Below are 24,155 nucleotides of genomic sequence, written 5' to 3'. Positions count from 1 at the left end.
TTTTCTATCAGAATAAAATAGTTTATTATTTCTTCGTTTTGTTATGCAAGGGCCGCGTTGGAGCTCAGTAGTTGGCGTGATGGTTTTTACCACCTTACCCTCGCAAAATCACTTTAGGAATTCAGTTTTTTTCGTCCGCTTATCTGATCATCTCTTAGTAGCCTTCTTTTCAAGTTCATCCGTAAGTTGTGCTTTGTTACTAGTTTTGTAAAGGGTAAACGATTTATCACGATTTCTTTTAGGATATTCGTATTTTGTAAAATTCCCTAGTTCACTCTAATCAACTAATTTTTAACTTTGAATTATTGATGATTAGTATTTTTTGCTGAGCCTCTTGTTATCAATTCTATAAATATGGCCATAAAATTCGAAATGTCTCTTGCGCGCGTTGTTAGTGAACGTACTTGTTATCGTGTCGAGGTCGGATGACTTCATTCAGGTACTTGCAGTTACAAACGGGAGTTTCGCCAGTATCAGAATGCCACCAGTGAAAGGTATGGTCTCTATTCTTCATACCGTCATAGGACATAACTCAGTACTCTGATGTCTAGAGGGCACAGGCGCCTGCATACATGACAGGAGTGTTACGAAGAGACCTTACCGTACCTCTTCAGGTGCGGGTGTTAATGCTTTCCACAGAATTAGAGGTGCATATTCTACAGAGACCTGTAAATCCAAGTTTCGTTTTCAGTTTTTAAAAGCACACATTTTGTTTTCACTTTCCATCGTAGTGAACGGTAAGAACGCAGCTGTATGATGATTTGCAATTAGAAATATATTAGCTTCTAGTTGCAAAGATGATTTTTAATTTCTTTGTTGTGTAATCGATTATGCAATAAAGAAATTAAAAATCATCTTTGCAGCCAGAGACTGATTTATTTATAATTGCAAAACACGATGTTTTTTCTTTAGTTTGTTCTGACGTCGTAGTTCCCGAAGCTACTTGAAGATCTTTTTTTTATCATGTTGTCGTTCATTGTGCATGAATGTGAAATAAAATCAGTCTTAAGTTCCTTATTGTTTCTGTTATTTTTCATGCTTTTCGTCTTTACGCCTTAAATTCTCTTTGCATTTTATTGGACTTACAATTCTTCCTCAATTGTTCTTCATATATTTCTAGTTTGCCTAATTTATAATTCAGTGCTAGGCATATTGCAAATATTTTCTTTTTCTTTTTGTCCTTTCCATTTTGTTTATCATTTCATTTAAGGCAGCGTTTCTAACTAATTTTGGTGGATTCTCTTGCCTGGATGCGTAAATTTTGTGGACTTTTCTGTTTGACCAACGTCTTCCTGTTATAAATGAATGTTGCATTTTTCTGTTACTGGTAAATTAGATTCTTCCTTAAATCTGCTGTACAAGCTGACTGTTACAAGCTATTGACTAGTTCCTCTGCTTTCGTTAGTGTGTATACAAAGTACAGTAGAACTTGTCTGCAAATGCCAGGCAGTTTTCTTGAATTTACACAGTTTCTTTCTTCCCCGTTTTTATTTGTGATACTCGAGAGGGCTTCAGACTTTCGCCCGTGAACTTTATTTCTGAGGCTTTGTTTGTTAGGGATTTCGGGGACTAGATGAATAATTTATTTTTATTATTTTTTTATTGACCTGCGATGGAGAGATCCCTACCTACTGTGGCAATTCAGTGTCGTATTTCATCAAGACATTGAATCACGACTGCCTTCAACGAGTGACAGCGGTTTGTGCAGAAAATTTGTGTGCTACGAGGAGCTCACCCGTATCATTGTGGAGACTATGCCGGCGCCCTTTGACGGCGGCGCGCGTGCCGCTTGGTGGAGGTTTCTAAGCAGCCTTGTCTCCTCTTTTTCGCGCGGCGGGGTGCCGCTCTCCCGGACGACTTTCCCTGGCCGCTGACCAGACAGCCGGACAGAGCGGGCTTTAGTGTGATGGCCACGAGCTGCTACTGCCGCTGTACAATTAGCGCTTTCGCGCGTGGTTTCCCACCGCCAGGCGCTGTCCTCAAAACGTCTCCCCTCGTTTCTCTTTCAAGAGCGGCATAGCTGCTTCGGCTATCCATCATATCGGAGACTGCATAATTCGTACAAGTTGTTTTGGAATTTCTGACGGTCCGCAGAAGAGACCGCGAAGCTGCACTGCAATGGTGGCATTACCCAAAAATTGGGAGATGGGCAGCGTGACCATATGTTACCGACTCGAGTCCACGTTTCCAGCCATAAGAGAAAGAGAGCAAGACACTTTCACATACACTATCTGATCAAAAATATCCGAACACTCTTATGTAATGCGATATTGACCTATGGAGTCCCAAAAGGCCGACCCGCCATGTACTGGCTGCGGGTATTGTGCTATCGGTAGAAAAACAGTAATAGCAGAATGGTCAGTAAGCACAGCTCACTGATATCGAATATGGACTTGTCATTGGATGTAACCTGAGTAACAAATCCATAAAGGCATTTCAATCCTTTTAAAGCTGCTCAAGTTAGCAATTAGTGAAGTGGAAACATGAAGGAACAAGCACAGATAACCCAAGCCCAGGTGGATGTAATTAACTGACGGACACAAATTATCTAACATATCGGAGGCTGGTTGTAAAAATCGCATGAAATCAGCGGGAGAAATCACTCCTGAGTTCCGTTATCAGTCAACGTAACGCAGTGACCGCGTAGGGGTGAAAGAGTTGGGAACAGTGGTCGAGCAGCTATTCCAAGCCACACATTTCTGTAGGCAGTGCTAAGCGATGCTTGAGGTGTTGCGGAAGAGGCATCACTGGGAAGCGGATGACTGGAAATTGGAGTGATCAATCACACTACACTCATTAGCAATAGGGAGGAAGGGTTTGGCTTTGGCGGATGTTTGGAGACCGTTATCTAGTGCTGGCTAAACGATACTCGCGTTCGAAGGGGCTCGAGATTTCCTGATAACACGACAGAGTACGGTACAGTATCGAGCTTGTTCGAACAATCACGTGACATTTGATTCGCACGGCGGGAGTGCAAGAGACATGCAAGGAACTACGAACTAGCCTCACCAATAAGCTATGGCTTTGCTGAAAATTTAAAATTCGATAATTTCATGCAACACCGGAGAAAACAGTATTGATTTCTACTGCGTTCGAACAAATTTGCAATACAGTTTCGCATACAGTGCCGATATGTGTGGATATGTAAACATTTGTGCTAATATTCACATAAAGATAATAAAGACAAAGACGTCCTCTATAAAAGTAACACTTTATTGAACCCAGTACAAGATTTCAGTGGCTTGCCGAGTAGGTTTCAGATGAGCAGTTCAATCCCTGTACATACATTAGAATACGAGATAAAAACGTCACCAGATTTTAATCAATTTGAAAGGAAGACTGAACCTTGATTCATTTTCGTGATTGTTTCATCTGAATGTTACAGACTTCGAACAAACCTGTTTTTAATAGCGAGAATGAATTACAGCGGCAAGATTCGACATGCAAATAGTACCATCAGACGTCACTAGATAGCGGGACGAGCGAAAGCTCCAGAATAGGACAGAATCGTGATAGAAATCTTTCATTTATTTATTAATTGCCGTTATTACGCATGACCTGCATCCTAAAAGATATTTCAGCCCCTGTTCCACAGTTATTTTTATTATTAAACTCAATACTGCATTAAGAACGCTAGGGCAGGTCGTTCTGATAGTATCCAAAAAAAAGTCACTAGATCGCAGGCAGATCAAAAGGTCGAACAGAACCCGAGATTTCCCGAACTGTGACGTAAACTATTCGTGTGGTCCTGTCTTTGTTCATAAGGAAACGCTAAATACGGAAGGATTGAACATGTTTTACCGTATTGTATATCTCTTACAGTAGAGGAAAAGTTTGGAGACGATTCTATTACCATGACAGTGCCCCTTGCCATAAAGCAGCATCTGTGAAGCAAATGTTTGTGCACAGTGAGTTGCTTAAATGGCCTGGTCTGCCCAGAGTCTCCACTTGAACCCTCTGGATCATCTTTGGAATGAGTTCAAACGTCGACTTCGCTCCAGAACCCGGCGACCACCTTCCATGCATTCAGCTCTTCAGGAAGAATACTGCCATTCCTCCAAAGACATTTGGACACCTCAGTGAAAGTGTCGCCAGCAGAGTTACAGGCGTCATAAAGTCGAAGTGTGGACATACCCGATATTAATATCGACTAATAGGTGTCCGGATAATTTTGATCATATAGTGTATTGGAATAGCCCTTGTTTGTGCTGAGTAGCACCATTGTTTACTAAACAAGGCAGCGGATGTTTTCGCCAACTGTTATGTGGAATGTAACAGATACTTCGATATTATTTCGTTTGTGTTCTCTGTGTAAAAGCAAATGCCAAATGTGGTGGTGATATCAACATGAAAATTCACTCTAGTAAACCAAAAACCTTTATGTGAACGAATTCCTAGTATTCACCTGCAAGAGGAAAAATATTTAGTGCTTGCGATAGGCACACACAAAAGTGGTCTTCTTTCTTTCCCAGCACTTTCTCGTCAAGAAAATCAATGATGAAAGTGTTGTCTGACCGTATTGAAGTTAGAAGAAAAATCGTAATATGTTATACACACCATTCGTTGGTCACGTAAGGGGAAAGCTAATAGTAGATTATCTGAAACGATGGCTCCATTTGCATCAACCAGAAGACAGAATGTCGGCAGTGTAAAATTCTCCGAACCAAAGGCGAAGGTCTAATCACTGTTACGCTGGGATATATAGAAGTTACAGAATTTAAAAAGTGCGAGAATAACTTTGACAACGGATGGGGAGATAATGTTAATCGAATTATGGGATTTGGACTTCAATAAAGCAAGTGCCGGTAGCGCTGATTTAACAGCAATACCAAGGAAGACGTCCGTTCTAACGGCATTCTTCGACAACGGTCGGATGACGTCACGACATTAGGACCGTTGCGCGGATACGGACAGACAGTTGACTATTAGTTTTCTTAAGCAGTGAACGCCAGATAATCCGACCATCTCTCTCCGGCAGCAGGAGGCGAAACATCAGTATGGACTTAGGTGTGTGGCGGCTTTAAAATAAAAAAACTGGAAGTCACCAAGGGAAAGCAGTAAGTGTGTGACTACTTTTAATTGCATAGACGTGAGAATGGTTGATGTGCATAAGGCACGTTGGGATAAGGAAAGATGTGAACTCACTGGGAACTTGAGGTGATAGCGGAGCAGATACGGCTGAAGCAATTATTAGCATTGTGCTGTTTTTTTAATCTGCCAGGAAGTTTCATTGTGCTGTTTTGTTTGGCCAGCGATGAGGCGCAGATCATATTGCAGTGAAGCTCGAGACTACCACTTTACTTCCGGTGCCAAGTTTTGGGAAACGTGCTCTGTAATGAGCAGTGTTGATAGACTGGAGAGAGCATGAGTAGTAACGCGGGTTAGAAAGTAGTCGGTGAGCTGGCAATGGTGGGGGAGCTTGTGTTGCGTGGAAGGCGGCACGTCTGAGCCAAGGAAGCAAGGTCACGCGTCCAGCCTGTGTGGCTCCGGAAAAGCAACATGTTTACTCCGCACGCGCACACGTCGCCTCTGGTGGGGGGGCCCCTGTAGTGTGTTGTATCACCTTTTACTGCAGACGTGGGCCAATTACCGGTGCGTGATACATATATAAAGACCCCGCATTGTTCTCTGTATGCCAAGGCTAATCTCAGGAACTACTGTAAGGATTTTGATGCGCTTTTCACTGGTAGACTAACTTCACGAGTAAGGGTTGCGTGTATAGTTTACTACCGCAACGCCAGACAAGTCCAGTAGTAGATACTAAAGTGCTACCCGTGCGAAGGCGAGATGGGTCGCTGGTTGCACATAAATCCTTACTCACAGTGAAGTGGTGTTGCAATTATTGTGCAACTTTGGGGCCAGCGGCGTAGTTAAATGAGATCTTAGTCGTTTATAGCAACCTCTTCTGCTGGATGCTCAAACAGTCTTTTTCTCCACAGTTTTAAATAACAGTGAGGTGAGTATGGAAAACTTTTCAAGGTTTTGTGTTGTCGTGACTCGTGCGCGAAATGTTGGGTAGGTTATTTTACTATGTATGAAGTGGGTGGTTTATCCTTACAGTCCGTGACAAAGCCAGTCACGATTATCTGAATCAGTTTTCTATTTTGACGGTGTGTCCACGTCTCTTTTAATATACGACATATGTTCCAAAAATAACGGTACTTTTTTAATTTTGTGGGCTTTTACATCCGATTTTCAAAATTGTTTATCTTTGTGTTAAACATTTTCGTAATGTTTTACATTTTCTGTTGTTCGGAATATTTAGTTTATTGTTGACATTCGAAAAGGTTACACGTGTTTCCGAGTGCTTGGCGAGATTTTTCTTTCGAAAAACTCTATCAAAAATGTGTGTTTTCCTTGGAGAACGGAATAAAGTGCAGGACCTCATTCGAAATGTTGATTGTGACCTTTGGCGAATATACTATGAGTAAGACAAGAGTTTACGAGTGGTATAAACGTTTCAAATAGGCCTGAGAAAACATTGAAAACGACGACCGTCCTGGACGCCCATGCACATCATTTACTGACGACAATGTGGAAAAAGTGAAGAAAACGGATCTGGAAAATCACCAAACCACTGTCAGAGGAGCTGCTGATGAAGTTGCCATATCCTTTCGTTCATGGCAAGAATTTTTTCGGATGTTTTGGGCATGAAACGAGTTGCAGCAAAGGTTGTTCCGAAATTATTGAATTTCGATCAAAAACGTCGCGTAGACACCGCTCAGGAATTGCTGAATACGGTCGACAACGATCCAGAGCTTCTAAACGAGGTTATAACAAGTGACGACACTTCAGTATACGGTTATGGCATCAACTAACCTAAGGACGTCACACACAATCATGCCCGAGGCAGGATTCGAATCTGCGACCGTAGCCGTCGCGCGGTTCCAGACGGAAGCGCCTAGAACCACACGGCCACACCGGCCGGCCCAGGCGAAATACCCTCAGACTTCAAGAAGAATATTATTATTCCAATCCCAAAGAAAGCAGGTGTTGACAGGTGCGAAAATTACCAAACTACCAGTGTAATAAGTCACGGCTGCAAAATACTGACACGAATTATTCACAGACGAATGGAAAAACTAGTAGAAACCGACGTCGGGGAAGATCAGTTTGGATTCCGTAGAAATGTTGGAACGTGTGAGGCAATACTGACCCTATGACTTACCTTAGAAGATAGGTTAAGGAAAGGCAAACTTACGTTCATAGCATTTGCAGACTTAGAGAAAGCTTGTGACAATGTTGACTGGAATACTCTTCCAAATTCTGAAGGTGGCAGGGGTCAAATACAGGGAGCGAAAGGCTATTTACGATTTGTACAGAAACCAGATGGCAGTTACGAGTCGAGGGGCATGAAAGGGAAGCTGTGGGTGGGAAGGAAGTGAGACAGGGTTGTAGCCTATCCCTGATGTTATTCAATCTATACACTAAGGAAGCAGTAAAGGAAACAAAAGGAAAGTTTGGAGTAAGAATTAAAATCCATGGAGAAGAAATAAAAACCTTGAGATTTGCCGATGACAGTGTAATTCTATCAGAGACCGTAAAGGACCTGGAAGAGCAGTTTAACGGAATGGACAGTGTCTTGAAAGGAGGCTATAGGATGAACATCAACAAAAGCAAAACGAGGATAGTGGAATGTAGTCTAACTAAATCAGGTGATGCTGAGCTAATTATATTGGGAAGACAGACACTTAAAGTAGTAGATTAGTTTTTCTATTCGGGGAGCAAAATAACTGATGGGGGTCACCAGTCTCTGGACTGAAAACAGCGCTCCCGCTCACACCTCAGTGGTCGTTCGTGATTTTTTTTTTATTTTTTGGCTTCAGCCACAGTATTCGCCGGACATGGCCCCCTGCGATTTCTTTCTGTTTCCGAGAGTGAAGAGAATCAACAGAGGACGTCGTTTTGCCACCATGGATGAGGTAAAAACAGACTCGCTGTAAGAGCTGAGCACCATAACGAAAAGTGAGTTCCAGAAGTGCTTCCAAGATAATAAAAGGACTGACACAAATGTAGTGTATCCTAGGGAGATTACTTTGAAGGGGACAAAGTTGATGTTGAAGAATATATAAAAGTTCTGTAGGAAAAACAAAAATTCCATTTACTTTTTGATCATACTTTGTATATTTTTAAATTAGGACTCTGGTATTCATTTCAGGACTTTCAACATGAGTGTTTAGAATTATCCAGTATTTACTCGCTCTCACAGTGGCTGGCTCTTCGACTGTTTATAGTTAGCCGGCCACATGTAGCAGGGTTTACCATTCAGCACTTGATTCAACCAATTCTCCTTGTATTAAGTATTTTGTTTCATAACCGCATTATAGTTTTATTTAAGTGTAAAGAAAGGGATTGAACCTGCATGTTAGCATGCGGGCTTCCACACGTCCATTTTATTGTCAGTTTTTAGTATATTGATAAGCAACCAGTACCTGTAATCTCAGACGGTCTTTCAAGTATGTAAATATATGTCTGTGGGCAGTTGTCCCAAGAATGTAGCTTATAAAGAATTTCTCACTAAGCATTCATTTCATGTTATGAAAGGGCATTGATAATTATGTTGTTCAGCATCCTGAAACCACCACCACCATCCCAACCCCCCTCACCCTTTCCCACCGGCCGAACCTTTGTTCCATACCTCTTCTGGCTTTGGTGTTAGCTGACCCCGCAAAGAAGTAAAAAGTTAAACGCACAGAAATGCCACTGTGTTGGAGGACTTGCACACAGTGCTTCGGTTTCAGAACATCTCTAGCTAAACGTTGTTTGGGTAAAAGGTTCTTCCTCATTAAAATGATAGAAACGTAAACAATATTTTCATTCACATTGTAATTCCTTACTTCTGTAACGTCCCACTTTCTAACGCATACTTACAGGTTTTGTGCTTTTTATAGTGGCGTTAGAATTAATCCACTGTTCGTTTTGATGTGATTAACTCCAAACACAGCAAAGGAAACTAAAAATCGATCTTGGGTATCTGCTGACTGAAGATTGTGTTCTTAAAATTAATATTTCGAAGCAACCATTATCGTTATCACGTATAGCAGCATTTTGGACAAGACTACCATCATTGGTGACAGCGATGATTCGCCGACACGCATCAACTGTCATTGCCTTGAAGGTAACTGTGATCAGAACACGGAGGGGATGTATAGGAAGGGTGACCTTTTCGTTAGAAATGAGCGTGGCTTCAGCTAGAATACCATAATGCAGTTCTTCGAGAAGGATGTAGCTTTCTTCGAAACCAAGAACTGCACACTTTATCAACCAAGAAAAATGTCTCGTCTCAGTATCGGAGATTTTAAATGCTCTGAAAAGTTTTGAAATGAGAAATAGTCGGTCTTGTCTTTGCACGTGTCTAGATGTTGAGGCACATTGTCCGTATTGCATTTAATGTGTTTTACTCTTCAGAAAATAATTAACTCATTTTGAGAAATGGTGCAGTTCCTTCATACCCGGGAATGCTCCTCTACTGCTGGAGTTCTGGTTACAAAAGCGCTCTGACAGTGCCACGAATTAAGCTTCCAGTGTATAATTTAGCTGACCGTTCAACAAGCTGCGTCACATTTTGGAACTGTAGTGTTAATGTTTATTGCCGTATGATTGCAAATTGTGGGTACTTGTCAGTGAGCACTGCTGCTTTAGACTGAAATAATTTTTTGTGCGTAAATAATATTTCATTGATAGTCTGCGAAGCTAACATTTTGCTTTTATTTTTTTCAGAGCAAGTTTACCAGATCACCTACTATCCAGTTCCTAGGCAACGAGGGGGTGAGTAAATACTGAAAATTAAAACTGCTTATTTTTATGATAGTTCATGTACATTAGTTTCCCGTTGTAATGAGCTAGGAAGTTGGTTTTGCATAATATTATGCGGAGGTATCCATGTAAATCGCAGTGGTGAATACTACTGATATCATCTTGATCTAACAAGCAGCATGGTGAAGTTCCAGATATTTCGTTTTTTCTTCGGGCTTACTGACCTGTATAATCTCGCATCCTAATATTTTTAGCTGTCAGATTAATAACTTTGTACATAGTTCAGCGAAGACCCTTTTTATTGGAATGCAAGATACGCAACTCTTTAAGTACTGTTGTCACAGTTGCACTACGTTTGTATTTTACAAAGGAGTGAGTCGTGAGTTCTATTCTTCAGACATTTTGCAGTGTTCGGTACATTAAGGGGTATTTACTGTTTGAGCTCGACATCTGTTCTCGTAATGGTGTTGTGGAAAGAATTAAAGATCTTTCTTATGAGGGTGGTAGTAGTATACAGCTAAAACACAAACGCGTATGAGGTTAAATAGACATACAGGTTAGTATATACAGCTACTGTTAGTGATGGAACAATATACATGTATCTGATAACTACTATTTCAGTTACGCAAATGCATAGCTGAGATGTTTTTCGGAGCCGATGATAGCGCTTAAATCCGGACAAAAGACAAATGAAACTGTAAGAAAATTTATTAAAACAAAACGAAAATGAAAATCATTTCACATACAAGCAACGGTATCTTACTCCATGTAGCCCTGTTCACCCGCAATAACGTCTCCCTCCATACATACATATACATGGTGCTGCGCGTAAATCAGGGTACCCGGATCAACTGTTTCCGATATTGTGGCCAAATATAATGCGTCACAGAAGTCTGAGTAAGGTTCCGCTAACCCGGCGAGAAGACTTTATCCGAGGAAACGCGTGTCACGAACTGCGGCAGTCATCGAGAGGTTCAGGCCCTGATTTAGGACGACCCGGGGCAATCGCTGTGGAACAATGCGTTGGACGGCAGAGGACGACCTTGTACTAGCCATTTAGTTCAAAACTGGATCTCGGAAAACGTTGACATGTTGTCGTCAAAGGAGTTGTGGCCCCCTAATAGCCCTCGACTACTATGTTCGCAGTTGTCCAAAGAGTTACCAACAAGACAAGGCACCCTAATGTCACATCTCTATGCACCGCTATCGAAGCAGCATTCGTGAATATGGACAAGATTGGAGGCGGTCATTACGGCTGAAGGGGACTACATCGAGTATGCTACTCTTGAAAGTTACCCCTACTTAAATGTAAAAGGATTTTCGTTTTTATTTTGTTTGAATAAATTTGCTTTTTATAAAAGCTTTCATTGTCCTTAGTCCAGATTTAAGCGCCGTATTATATATAATATTGGTGCAGCTGTGTGTAGCATAATACAGTTCTTAACATCAATTAAACAACGTTTAAATTCACTGGTCCATAACAAGAGAGATACAAGCGCATATTGTAAATGGCTGACTCTGGACCCTTTTGGCAATTCACAAAATTGTCCGCTTTACCTTGAGTGCATGAGACACTACAGGCACAATTTAAGCGTGCACCTGTTGCCACTAGTGGGGATTCAGTTATCATCCGTCTGTCCACCTGTACCCGACAACAGTAGTTTCGTGAAATACATGCCAGTCAGAAACTAAGGCAAATTTCGCAAGCGACGATATTTAAAAAATAAATAAAGGGAACGTTTTTCGTTCCCTCGCTAGATGGACACTTGATGTTTCCCAACCATTTTTGTCGTTGGAACGCCCGTACTTTGTCCCACCGTTTCCTTGAAAAACTGAAACAGCTTTTCTATATCGCTTTTAAAAGTTTTGCCCTATTCTGGAAACGCTTATGATCCGGAGTGTGGTATCTTAGTTAAACTCTGAATCGAACTTGTTTTAAAATTTATGAACTCAGCAGAAATTAGTCTTTCTTTCAAATAACCAGTTACTAGGATTATCTCTACTTTAATAGGCTTTCCACCATATGGTTCAATTCTTAATCAAATTATCCTCAGACAATTAAGGCCTGCACTAGTTCGTTGTACGATTTAGCGGTAACATACGAATTTTAAATATAATGTAGGCTTAGAAACGATTCATTTACTTCCTTACGCGAGAGTAAAAGAATAACCAATCTGTACGAATCCCGTTCGGAACTTCCGTTAGGTCGTTAACGACCACCATGCCATCTGGGATGGCCACAGTTTCTTTGGTGTCAGGACAGTTGCAAAAGCAGCGTGAGCGATACGCCTACGAGAGACTCTGCATATACTGAGAAATACGCATTAGAAAAGTACGAAACAAAAGTCATGATCAAGAACACTCATATTCTCTCTCTCCTAATCAAGAACAAGACTCGTGTTAGCATATAACCTCGAAGTGAAAGATTGCCTCGCTTACATCTTTTTCGCTCTTTTTATTGGATTCTCGGTTCTGTACAATTACTTCTTTCTACTAGCTAATTAAAACTGAACTGCGCTTATCACCTTGATCAAAACTTGAGTTGCTTCCAAGATAGAATTGCCTCGCCTGTAACATTAATAAAACCTATGCCAAACTTACATAGTACAAAGCTACGACGACCTCGTCATTGGTCAGGGTGAAACAGCCTCGTACAGTTTACCGTTCAACCTGCCTGATTGTTTCTGCTGCAGGAGAACTGCCTTGTTCTACAAGTGGCTGGCCTTCCGCAGAGCTTCTCATTAGCGCCACAGACAGTGGGGAAACTGCAATAATAAGGCGGCTACCAAAGCGCAACCGCTGACGTCGTCCGTAGAAAAGAGAAGCGTACTGGCTGTGGTTGTCTCGAAGTCTTACCGCCCGGTCCATCCAACAAATTGTTCTGTCTACGCTCGCGCACGAATCCGTGTCAAGGCGACTTTAGTTTCCTAATGCGGATGCAAATGTAGCGTGTGTTCACTGACGTCAATGTTTCTGTCCGACGTGTTCAACAAGAACTTGCTGCCCAAACTCTTGATTCCGTCAGGGAGCCGCTATGACAAGTGAAATAGCAATGCACTATAAAATTCTCTCCCTTTAGCCTGGCAGAAATATCTGATATTGGAGTACTGAACCCTGCCTCGGGCATGGAATGTGTGTGATGTCCTTAGGTTAGTTAGGTTTAGGTAGTTCTAAGACTAGGGGACTTGTGACCTCAGATGGTAAGTCCCATAGTGCTCAGAGCCATGTGAACCATTTTTGAACAAATTACTGATTCCCTGACTACTAATGGCTGCCGTTGGGAAAAACGTGGCAGAATTGAACTAAATGCGCTACTTAATTTGTAAGAGGGAAGTATGCAGAGGAGAACCAAGGGAAACATTAACAGCAGTTTCATGCAAGACAAAAAATTACATTTCTTCAGCAAAATACGTCTCCTGATACCAAATATTGGCATAGAACAGAGGACGGATTTCTTAAATCTCTTGAAGTACAGTGTTGCACGGAAATTATGCGTAGACAGTGGGGAAATCACGGGATAAAAGGCTTCATGCAACTGAACTGCGATGGATGAGTGAATTATTTTAAAAATTTATTGGCCAGATAAAAAATGAAAAGGAGAGGTACTGGAAGGAATACAAAAAGTATGTGAAATGACACTTACAAAAAGATCAATTTAGTGGATGATGCGATTGGTCATTCGGAGCTTGGGAATGGAACGAGTGGGAGGAAGGTGAAACTATGAAGTGATAAAATTCATACAGTATCTAAGATAATTAGCGAGGACATATTGCAAAACTGAGCACAAAGAGTGACCTCTTGGTAAAAAGTGATACAGGACGACCAGAAGATTGGTACAATATGAACACCTGATAAAGGAAACGTGTTAATATTCTAAGCAATTTTTAGGCGTGTACGCGCTGGATGAGTTTACTATTAGATGTCACAATGATTAAGTTATCTAATTTCTTGTTACGAGCTGTTTCATTCTATATTTGAGTCAGTTCATTGTACCTCTACGTTTGCACTTCTGTGGCAAGTAAGGGAACAAGGTACGACAACACAGCAACTTACGTTTTGGGAAATTTGACTCGGCAAGTGCTGCCCGCGTTAACGTGCTGTACATTGTTTTAAGCGCACTCTTAGTTTCTCAGATAGGCGTAAAGTGCGTTTTGGACTCCTGTGAATCTGGTTGTCAGAGTTGTCGGCTTCAAGGTATTGCTTCTTCAGCGATTGTAAATAATTAGAGGTCCAAAGGTAAATAACCTTGGTCGATGGTAGAACACACACATCTCTGTATTTCAAAATAATTTTTATTTGGTTTTAGTTGTTCGAGCTGATGTACTTAATTTTTAAGCGGTAAGTAAAATAGGATGCCTGTAGGAGCCTTAAAGTATCCACACCTTTATGGTTTAGTCGTTATGGTCAGTGTTTACTTTCGAGGAAATATCGGGGTCTATTCCCGGTGACACTCTCAGATTTTTGTTGGATGAGAAAGTCCAGCACCGCTTGTGCTCATTATCTTCAGGCTTGAGAAGGCCAAATGGAATACTCTTTATATGGGGGAGGGGGGGGGGGGGCGGTTGGATACGCAAGCTCCTTTTCTCGCATGCAAGCAAAAAGGCTTGGCATCAGCCTGCAAGCAGTGAAAAAACAGTTTACGGTACCAATGTAGTGAGTACGAGGAACAAAACTTTGAAGACAACGAAACCCAGCGTATTAGCACGAAGAGAATGTATTTTACGTACTTCCAGAGAGTAAAATCTGTTGTTTGGATTCCGAAAGTCACATAAGTTAGATGTGATACGCAAAACCCGACACTGTCCAGTGTAGGAGACATTGCGGTTTCTCTGACATACTGCAAATTTTAATAGTCTTCATTACATTAGAATACAATGCAAAGCAAACTAGACAGTGGCTTTCGGCTGACTAACAACGATCTTCAGACCAGTTCGTTTTCTAGATATGGAACAGATTTAGTTCATACTGGATTTTATTACGATCTGGACTGTGATAATTTGTAATGAATATGGTCTGTTTAAATGTGTTAGTGTGTGTACTGGGCCATATATCTTCAAGCTTCTCATAGCTGTCAGATTTTTGTGATTTTATTCCGTTGGGTGGGAAGTGATCACAGGAACACTAATGTCCGACTTGGATCAGGATGATTTAGGGAACCGGCGCTGCTTGCCGAAGACAACCCGGCATCCGTCTGAAGTGGCCCGTAAAACGGGCCGCGGAATGCAGCGCCCGTGCGCAGGCGGCGCGGCGGTTGGCGAAATGTCAGCTCTGCTGCGGCGAGCTGAACGCGTGCCCCCGTGAATCACGCTTCCGGCGTCGCCCAAGGCCCGCAGCCAAGGCGCTCGTGTCTGCTCCACCCGTCACACGAGGGCAGCGGCGTTCTGGGCTGCGAGGGCGCGCTACCTAACCTATCCTAACACTGTGTGGACCGTCAGAAGCGGCGCGTTGCGGCACTGGGTTCAGGCTTTGGCTGCTCTTATTTCCTAGAATTAATTTAGACCTTCTGGATCAATTTCTTGGATTCCATTTGCAAATTTTCAGAACCTTGATGGCTATTTGTCCGGAAAGCTCGGAAAATTGGAAATTATCAGGGAAATCGAATTTACTGGAAAAGTCAGGCAAATCTAATGGAAATTTAAGACTTTAGGGAATCTGAGAGAGACGTTGCGCAGCTCAACAGTTCGTTGACGGACAAAGTTTCTATATTATATTGTTACAAATCACCCAGATTCTGCTTCGGAAACAATCGGTCGTGAAATGGAGCAACGAATTCTTGTTGCTGGATCGTGGACACCTCCAGCGCTTCGGCGACCTAATTTTAATTTTTTACCCGTTGCTTCCTCGTGCTCCAGGTCCATTTTCCAATGCCTGATTGTGAGTGCCACAGAGAGAATCGTGTGCATGAGAATTCCTCACGTCGCTGTGTCCTTATTCGTTCGTAAACAAAGACAGAGTTTTAATTTTTTTCAACATTTTAAGATGGATCCATATATGAACACGTATATTTCGTAGATCACTTTCACCGCCTTTGTTGCAAAGCACTGCTTTGCCAACTTCCTCAGAGGCTCAGGCTTAGTCAATAGTAGGTACAGTATGAAGACAGTCAGTCTGAAGCATGACACATCGTTAGTATCAAAGACCATTGATTGCCTTGTGCTGGCAACAGTTAGAATTGTTTCGCTGCGAGGATTTTTCGTACATTCAGTGTATTCGTACATTCAGTGTATTCGTACATTCAGTGTATTCGTACATTCAGTGTATTCGTACATTCAGTGTATTCGTACATTCAGTGTATTCGTACATTCAGTGTATTCGTACATTCAGTGTATTCGTACATTCAGTGTATTCGTACATTCAGTGTATTCGTACATTCAGTGTATTCGTACATTCAGTGTATTCGTACATTCAGTGTATTCGTACATTCAGTGTATTCGTACATTCAGTGTATTCGTACATTCAGTGTATTTGTACATTCAGTGTATTCGTACATTCAGTGTATTCGTACATTCAGTGTATTCGTACATTCAGTGTATTCGTACATTCAGTGTATTCGCTCATTGGCACTGCATATTACGGAATGGTTATGGAGCACTGCACCGAAATATTTTCCACAGGCGGCAAGACAATGGTTGATAAAGCTATCAACCTAGCTGTACATCGAATAATCATTATAAGCGATAATACTATATCCATTGACATCTAGAAATGGATTGTAAAGTCAGTCAGTCCTGGCAGGATAAGCACGACATTGTTTGTAAGTGGATTCTCAGTCAAGTGTCACAGCACCAACAGATTCTGTCATGGTGTCTAATGTCGTGGTTGGTAGTGAGGACAGTGTGCTTTGGAAGGAAAGTGACGAAAATACTGACAGTGATGAAACAAATACCAGTAACTGATGACCTTAAAGACTGTGATTAGAAGGCTGCTGTATCGTTGTAACTCATCCACATTACAACATAAAAATGGGATTAAGAGTGACGATATAATAGTGAATAATTTTTAGAAATGGATAATGTGACATACGTTTTTCTACTGATCTTGTTTCTTCATCTATTCCCGCCTATACCATATATACAGGTGTGGACAAAAATATCGAAACACCGAAAACACGTTACCCTGCCTAATGAAATGTAACGAACCCGTTGACATTCAGAACGGCTTATAATCATTTCGGAATGGATAAATATAGATTCTGAATGGTTTTCAAAGGAATCTTAAACCATTCTTCCTGCAATATCATGGGAACCCTAGACCATTCTCCCTGCAAATTAGTATGAAGTTCAGATGAGTGATTGATGTGGATAGCGATCACGCGCTTTTCTCTTCAAAGAAGAACACAACGGCTCAGTAATATTGTGATATGGTGGCTGATGGCCAGGAGAGATGCGACAGTTCGTTCTCGTTCTCACAAAGCTAGCCCTGGACGATGCGAGCTGTATAAAACAGGGGCTTTGTCGTCTTGGAACGCAGCATCGCCATTGGGGAACAAACACGTACCATGGGATGAACTTGATCAGCCAAAATAGTGGTATAATTCGTGGCAGTAATGCGACCTTGCAAAGTAAGCATGGGACGCATGGAACACCACGATAGGGCTTCCAAATGGTCACCGAACCCCCGCGTTCTTTCACTCTTGGATCGTAAACTCGACCAGAAGGTGGAAACATAACCAAATGATGTTCTCTTACTGCTCCATAGTCCAGGTTTTATGATTTCGGCACCACCTTTTCCTGTTACGCGCAATTGCGTCACCGATAATTAATTTTGGAATTGCAGCTCGCCGTGCAGTTCCCTGTTTATGGAGCTCCTTTGGGACTAACTGAGTTCGGAAGTGCGGCACTCAGTTCCACGGTGACTTTTTCAGCGGCCATCCTCGTGGCAATCCTCTTCAGTGACAGTCTGTCGTGATTACTCAACACACGCTTTCACCCGCTTTGTGCCTTAGTGGATGTTTTTACGCTTTCCCAGTGTGCGGTGTAAATCTTCGATACGGTGTCTCTTGGAACTCCTAAAACTTCGAACACCTTGGTTACGGAAGCACCCACCACCCAAGTAGCAACAGTTTGGCCGCATTCGAATTCACTTAGCTCCTACATAATGCACTCACAACTTCTGACACTTAACAACGTCCACAGATGCCGTTCGTGGTCAAATAGAAGAGTGCAACCTTCAGGCATGGCTAGCGTTTCTGCATTTATGTTGAAACATGCATTTGTTGCGGTGTTTTCGTATTTTTGCCCAACCCCTGCAAATTAGCCGCCAGGCAGACAGGCGGTGTGTGATACCATCCCACGGCAGTGATACGATTGATGAACACTAATATTAGAGTGCTGGAGGTGGCTGCGGCTCGGAGAAAGTGCGGGATGCTTAGCTCTCGGTCAGCCTGAAGGCCGGGGAAATGCCACCGACTGAAAGCATGACCCTGCGCGTGAGCTAACATTGTTGTGAATTCCAGTCGCTTGTGTAGCGAGGCGCGAGAAGGCGCCTCGGCCGCATTCCAATACGCTGCGATTGCCTCAGCTAGTACTCTCTAGTGCAGTGCTGCATGGTGGGCGCCGTTGGTTACCGCGTCACTAACGAGGCGCGCTCTCAAAACTCCACTGGTCTTCTCAGAAGGAATCTTTATCTACAGTGTTCTGTGCGCTGGTTTAAAGTTTTCTGGCAAATTAAAGCTGTATGCCGGGCGGGGACTTGAAGACGGATCCTTGTCTTAAGCGGCGAATGCTCCAACCAACTGAGCAATCCTTTCACGGAGGTACGCTGAAAAACTCCGTGAGGTTTGGAAAGTGGGAAGAGTTTCTGGGCAGAAGTGAAGCTGTGTGGACGAATCGTGAGTCGTGCGTGGATAACTCGACCATTTGTAGTACTGCCCTCGAAACTCAAGGTTGCAGGTCCTGTTACGACGTACAATTTTAACCTGCTAGCAAGTTTCAAAACAATGCAGACTCAGCTGCAGAGTGAGATAGTTGTTGTGGAAACAGTCCCCCAACCTGTGCCCTAGCCATTTATCGGCTCCTCCTCCCCCCCCCCCCCCCCCCCCACCAGGAGTGCTAACCAGCAAGTTAGGCAGCAGAACTTCTGTGAAGTTCGGACAGTCGGAAGGAAGCACTAGCAGAACTGAAGTTATGAGGGCGCGTCTTAGTCATGCCTCAATATTTCTGAGCGTAAGAGCTTTGCCAAAGTAAGGAAAGGTTCTGATTGACTTCCCAGTCCCACACTGTTTCAGCCAGGAAGTTTCAGCACCGAGCCTATTTAGCTTGTGCACATTATACAGTTGTTATCAAAATGGCCGAAAGTATTTTAATGGACTGCGCATAATTCACTGCTGAATACTGTGAATAAAAGTATCGAGGAAAAAAAAAGAGGAAACTTCTCAAATGCGTGCGGCCACGTTCGTAATTAGTTCTTTTTTTTCTACATTATGTTGGTAAAGTGGATGCATGGAAACCGGAAGATCAGGGTATTGAACCCCGGTCAGACCTTCAAATTTTTCATGTTGCGCTTCCTGTAGCCTTCACCCCTCAGTGATGTGGAGGTATGCCAGGATGCGATACATGGTTCTGATTCCACATTAAGTAAGCTGTAGGTCCCCTTTCCCTGATAGGATTACTGGAGCACGAAATTTGCTGCAGTGGCGTCCAGTAAAAAGACGTGCTCCAGGTGGATGAACATTCCTTTTGAGGGACTCGCAGCCAGTAATGCCATGAGACTCATTTTCATTTTTATTTATTCAAAATGCAACCGTACGACACAGTCATAGTAAGCCTGGGCAGTGCGATTGAAACAGCTGTAAGCAACAGCTTCTCGCAATATTTCCTGTCTTTGTTATGAGAACGCTAAATATACCTCGTTCTGTCCCTTCCACCAAGAAAGATCCTTGTCGTTACCGCAGTCGATTCCTATGCAACTCTTGACAATGGACTGTGTTAACCACTTTGCTATTATACGACAGCTATAGTCCCATTTAAAGTTAGTCAGTTGACAGATAGGGGGCTTTTCAGAAAGCGAATATTTCAAGAAAAAACGTACCTCTTTCCTCCGTTAAAGTGAAGGCAGTTTTCATATACTTAAAGACACTATAAAGATCTATTTCAGAATTTTTACGTGCTTTTTGTGGATTTAAAACTTCGAACCTATTGCGTGTTGGGTATTCACAAAATTTTAAAAAATTCGCCTTTTCCCCGAAGCTTGTATATGGCAAACTCAATGCGATACGCAACTTTGGAAAGATCCGTTGCCGACTGAAGTATTGCTGTAGTCAACAGAAACAAGAATTTAGTGAGTTTAATGGTTTTCGACATACGATGTGTCAAGATTGAAATTACAACCGTTTAAAAAAAAAAAGGCCCTAACTAAAATGAACCGATTTTTTGGACAGGCTTAGACGCGGTATAAAGATACACACAATACGCGAATCTTACTGTTTTTGTGCGAGTTATGTAGGACATGCTCCTTAAAGCGATTTTCTGTCGTCGCGGATAGCTTCCTCGACAGCAGCCTACTTTTCGCGACAGCGTCGCAACTTTGACCTTTGAACACCAGATGCCAACTAATTTAAATCGTTGTTGTTGTGGTTTTCAGTCCAGAGACTGGTTTGATGCAGCTCTCCATGCTAGTCTATCCTGTGCAAGGTTCATCACCCAGTACCTACTGCAACCTACATCCTTCTGAATCTGCTTAATGTATTCATCTCTTGGTCTCCCTCTACGACTTTCACCCTCCACGCTGCCCTCCAATACTAAATTGGTGATCCCTTGTTGCCTCAGAACATGTCCTACCAACCAATCCCTTCTTCTAGTCATGTTTTGCCACAAATTTCTCTTCTTTCCAATTCTATTCAATACCTACTCATTAGTAATGTGATCTACCCATTTAATCTTCAGCATTCTTCTGTAGCACCACATTTCGGAAGCTTCTATTTTCTTCTTGTATAAACTATTTATCGTCCATGTTTCACTTCCATACATGCCTACGATCCATACAAATACTTTCAGAAACGACTTCGTGACACTTAAATCTATACTCCTTGTTAACAAATTTCTCTTCTTCAGAAACGCTTTCCTTGCCATTGCCAGTCTACATTTTATATCCTCTCTACTTCGACCATCATAAGTTATTTTGCTCCCCAAACAGCAAAACTCCCTTACTACTTTAAGTGTCTCATTTCCTAATCTAATTCCCCGAGCATCACCCGACTTAATACGACTACATTGCATTATCCTCGTTTTGCTTTTGTTGGTGTTCATCTTATATCCTCCTTTCAAAGCACTGTCCATTCCGTTCAACTGCTCTTCCGAATCGTAAAGAAAAATACTGTGTAATGTGGGTGCCACATAGCTGAATTCAGACTTTCTGCTGACCGCCGAATCGAGGAGACAGAGCGGAATGCGAACTGCGGAGCATTGATACAGGTGTAGGAGCGCGGCACATGTGTCTACACTGAGTGCGGCGAGGTGGCCTAGATTTAGGGCGTAACCACGTAGCGGATTACGGAGGCCGGCGGTGTAACCGGAACGGCGGCGCGCACTCGGGTGTCGATCGGCGGCCCGCGAGACCGCAGCGCGGGTGGATCGAGTTGCGGCGGACGTTTTTCCTGCCGCCGGCCGCCGATGAACCGCAGCCTGGCGACGCCGCCGCCGCCGCCGCCTCCACCGCCTCCCTATAGCTGCAGCCATTGCGCAACTTGCCGCACAGCGCTGCGCTGCCGCGCCAGCCGCCCGCCTGTCACGTAGAAAGTGAGAGGCTAATTTACATCTGGGCCCCGCTCGGTCGCTCGTGCCGGTGTTTCATAAGCCACGCGCCCTGTGCCGTCGCTGGGCCCTCTGCCGGTTTGTTACATCGAAATTCCCAACAGACGGTACCCGATTCCATTGTACAATGCAAAAAAGGAAACAGTTCTGAGGCTTGCCTTAAGGGTGACAGCTGTCATTAAATGCTCCAGCGCGCCGGTATCGTGCACTGGCACGGTCAGAAAACCAGCTCTGACATGCTGTTCTAACATTAGCTCAGTGGACATCAGTTTGGGATAGTGAGGCTGAGACAATAGTGTTGTCCCCTTCAGAATACTAATAGTGTCCTTTTCAAAATATTGGTAGTCTCCTTTTCAGAATATTGGTAGTCTCCTTTTCAAAGTATTGGTAGTCTCCTTTTCAAAGTATTGGTAGTCTCCTTTTCAAAGTATTGGTAGTCTCCTTTTCAAAGTATTGGTAGTCTCCTTTTCAAAGTATTGGTAGTCTCCTTTTCAAAGTATTGGTAGTCTCCTTTTCAAAGTATTGGTAGTCTCCTTTTCAAAGTATTGGTAGTCTCCTTTTCAAAGTATTGGTAGTCTCCTTTTCAAAGTATTGGTAGTCTCCTTTTCAAAGTATTGGTAGTCTCCTTTTCAAAGTATTGGTAGTCTCCTTTTCAAAGTATTGGTAGTCTCCTTTTCAAAGTATTGGTAGTCTCCTTTTCAAAGTATTGGTAGTCTCCTTTTCAAAGTATTGGTAGTCTCCTTTTCAAAGTATTGGTAGTCTCCTTTTCAAAGTATTGGTAGTCTCCTTTTCAAAGTATTGGTAGTCTCCTTTTCAAAGTATTGGTAGTCTCCTTTTCAAAGTACTGGTAGTCTCCTTCAGCAGCTATACTCTGGAGGAGTTGTTGTTCCCAGTCTTGGTACAGCCCTGAAAGGCTTCAACTGGTAGGCCCTTCAGCATATTAGCCACATTCTTTTGAGTGTTATCCAGACTCCCAAAATGACAGCCTTTTAAAGCATTGTTCATTTTCGGGAAAAGATCAGGTGGGCCGGCCGGAGTGGGCGAGCGGTTCTAGGCGCTTCAGTCTGAAACCGCGCGACCGTTACGGTCGCAGGTTCGAATCCTGCCTCGGGCATGGATGTGTGTGATGTCCTTCGTTAGTTAGGTTTAAGTAGTCCTAAGTTCTACCGGGTTGATGAGCTCAGATGTTAACTGCTCAGAGCCATTTGAACAATTTTGATCAGGTGGACTGTGCAACAGAAGGAATGCCTTTCGAGATAAAGTTAAACTTCTTAAAACTGCCCACCTCCTGTAATTAGTCTTACGAAATGCCACATTCCCCAAGGTCTGGTCTGTTATTACAAATTTAACTTCATTTATCTTCTTGGAAACGGAGGTGTATTCAAACCAAATTCGTGGGTAACTAAATTTCTCCAGTACAGATCGAAGGGGGTTAATTCTGCAACGTCAAAGCTAGAATTTTCTTAATATCTCATTAAGTTTGCGAATGTGTTTGTCAAAAGCAGTGGTATCGGCTGGTATTGTTGTTTCACTTGTATTTTCGGCAACAGTTTGACATTAGTTCAATGTTGCCGAGAATATGTTAATGTTTCTGGAATTATCACAGACGACCATTGTGGAGAATCTGGAGCCCTATTTTTTTCTTTCTTGAATTTTTAGCTCTACTCTGTATTGTTCGGTTTTCAGTGCGTGATCATAGTGGAATCTGATACTTTATTAGAAGTACTACTTTTTTTTATCCATTTATGCTGTCCGATACCCGCACTCTGTGTACGCGCGTGACACGTTCTATCGGCAAACGGACCGCCGCACATCCTCCTAAGATTCCATGTTGTAAACCAGCATTGGCGAAATTAGAAATACGTTAAGTTGATGTCGTTTCACGATTAAATTTGTGAATTCTTGCATGCTATAGCGTTTGTTAAGCAGCAAAGTTTCTTTAGCTGTTATCGCTGTTGTCAGCGTCCAAACTTGGATGAGGAATAGCCAGGCTTTAATTTTCATTTGTAATAGATGTGAAGCTCTACATTGCTATCCAGGTAATTCCTTCTGAAAAACAAAGATCAGATGTCAGTTTGAAGAATACCGAAATAGCCTCTTCCGTCGCAGCCGAAATTGTTACACACCGTTTCACAAACTGCACCAAAGAGTCTGATCTTTGCTTTTAATCCACAATACACATTTATGTTGATTACTGCACCAAGTGGAGAACACTCAACAGCAACCTGCACATGGACCACTTAATACTCTCAGCGTATGAACACACAAAGGGAGGAAGTCACAATATTCTGATTACGAAGGGATGCTGTCGTTGTCTTTGCGTACAAGGACTCTCGTGACAGTGCAACGCTGTCATTGGGCCGTCACATGAGGGGTGTCGTGCTTAAAAGTTTTGAGGCATTCAAAGTAATTCTCGTAGGCGATGTGTCACAGTTAAACGGCAGTGAAGAAAGAATATCATGCGACGATTACAGGTGGAAAAATCTGGCTCCAGCGTCAAAACTACAGGTGGTTTGTCCTAGAGTTCGCGCTCTTCCTTACGATAACGTTGGAAGACACCTACAGTCTTACTCAGATAAAAGAGAAGCCCAAGAACAATTTTCGTCGTGATTGTACACTTTACTTTTCTATACAAAGATATTCGCAATA

General features: G+C 42.6%; 1 protein-coding gene across 1 annotated transcript in view; it reads left to right on the top strand.

Annotated features, from left to right (window-relative positions):
- LOC124622825 (RNA polymerase II elongation factor Ell-like) overlaps positions 1–24,155 on the top strand; it is a 384,934-nt gene that overhangs the window by 164,715 nt on the left and 196,064 nt on the right. The window contains exon 2 of the mRNA XM_047148616.1: positions 9,721–9,768. Coding sequence (XP_047004572.1) covers positions 9,721–9,768 — 48 coding nt within the window. The remainder of the gene's footprint in view (positions 1–9,720; positions 9,769–24,155) is intronic.

This window comes from Schistocerca americana, chromosome 7 (assembly GCF_021461395.2).
Source record: "Schistocerca americana isolate TAMUIC-IGC-003095 chromosome 7, iqSchAmer2.1, whole genome shotgun sequence".
In the NCBI taxonomy this organism is placed as follows: Eukaryota; Metazoa; Arthropoda; class Insecta; order Orthoptera; family Acrididae; genus Schistocerca; species Schistocerca americana.
This window is presented reverse-complemented; position numbering and strand designations above follow the sequence as displayed.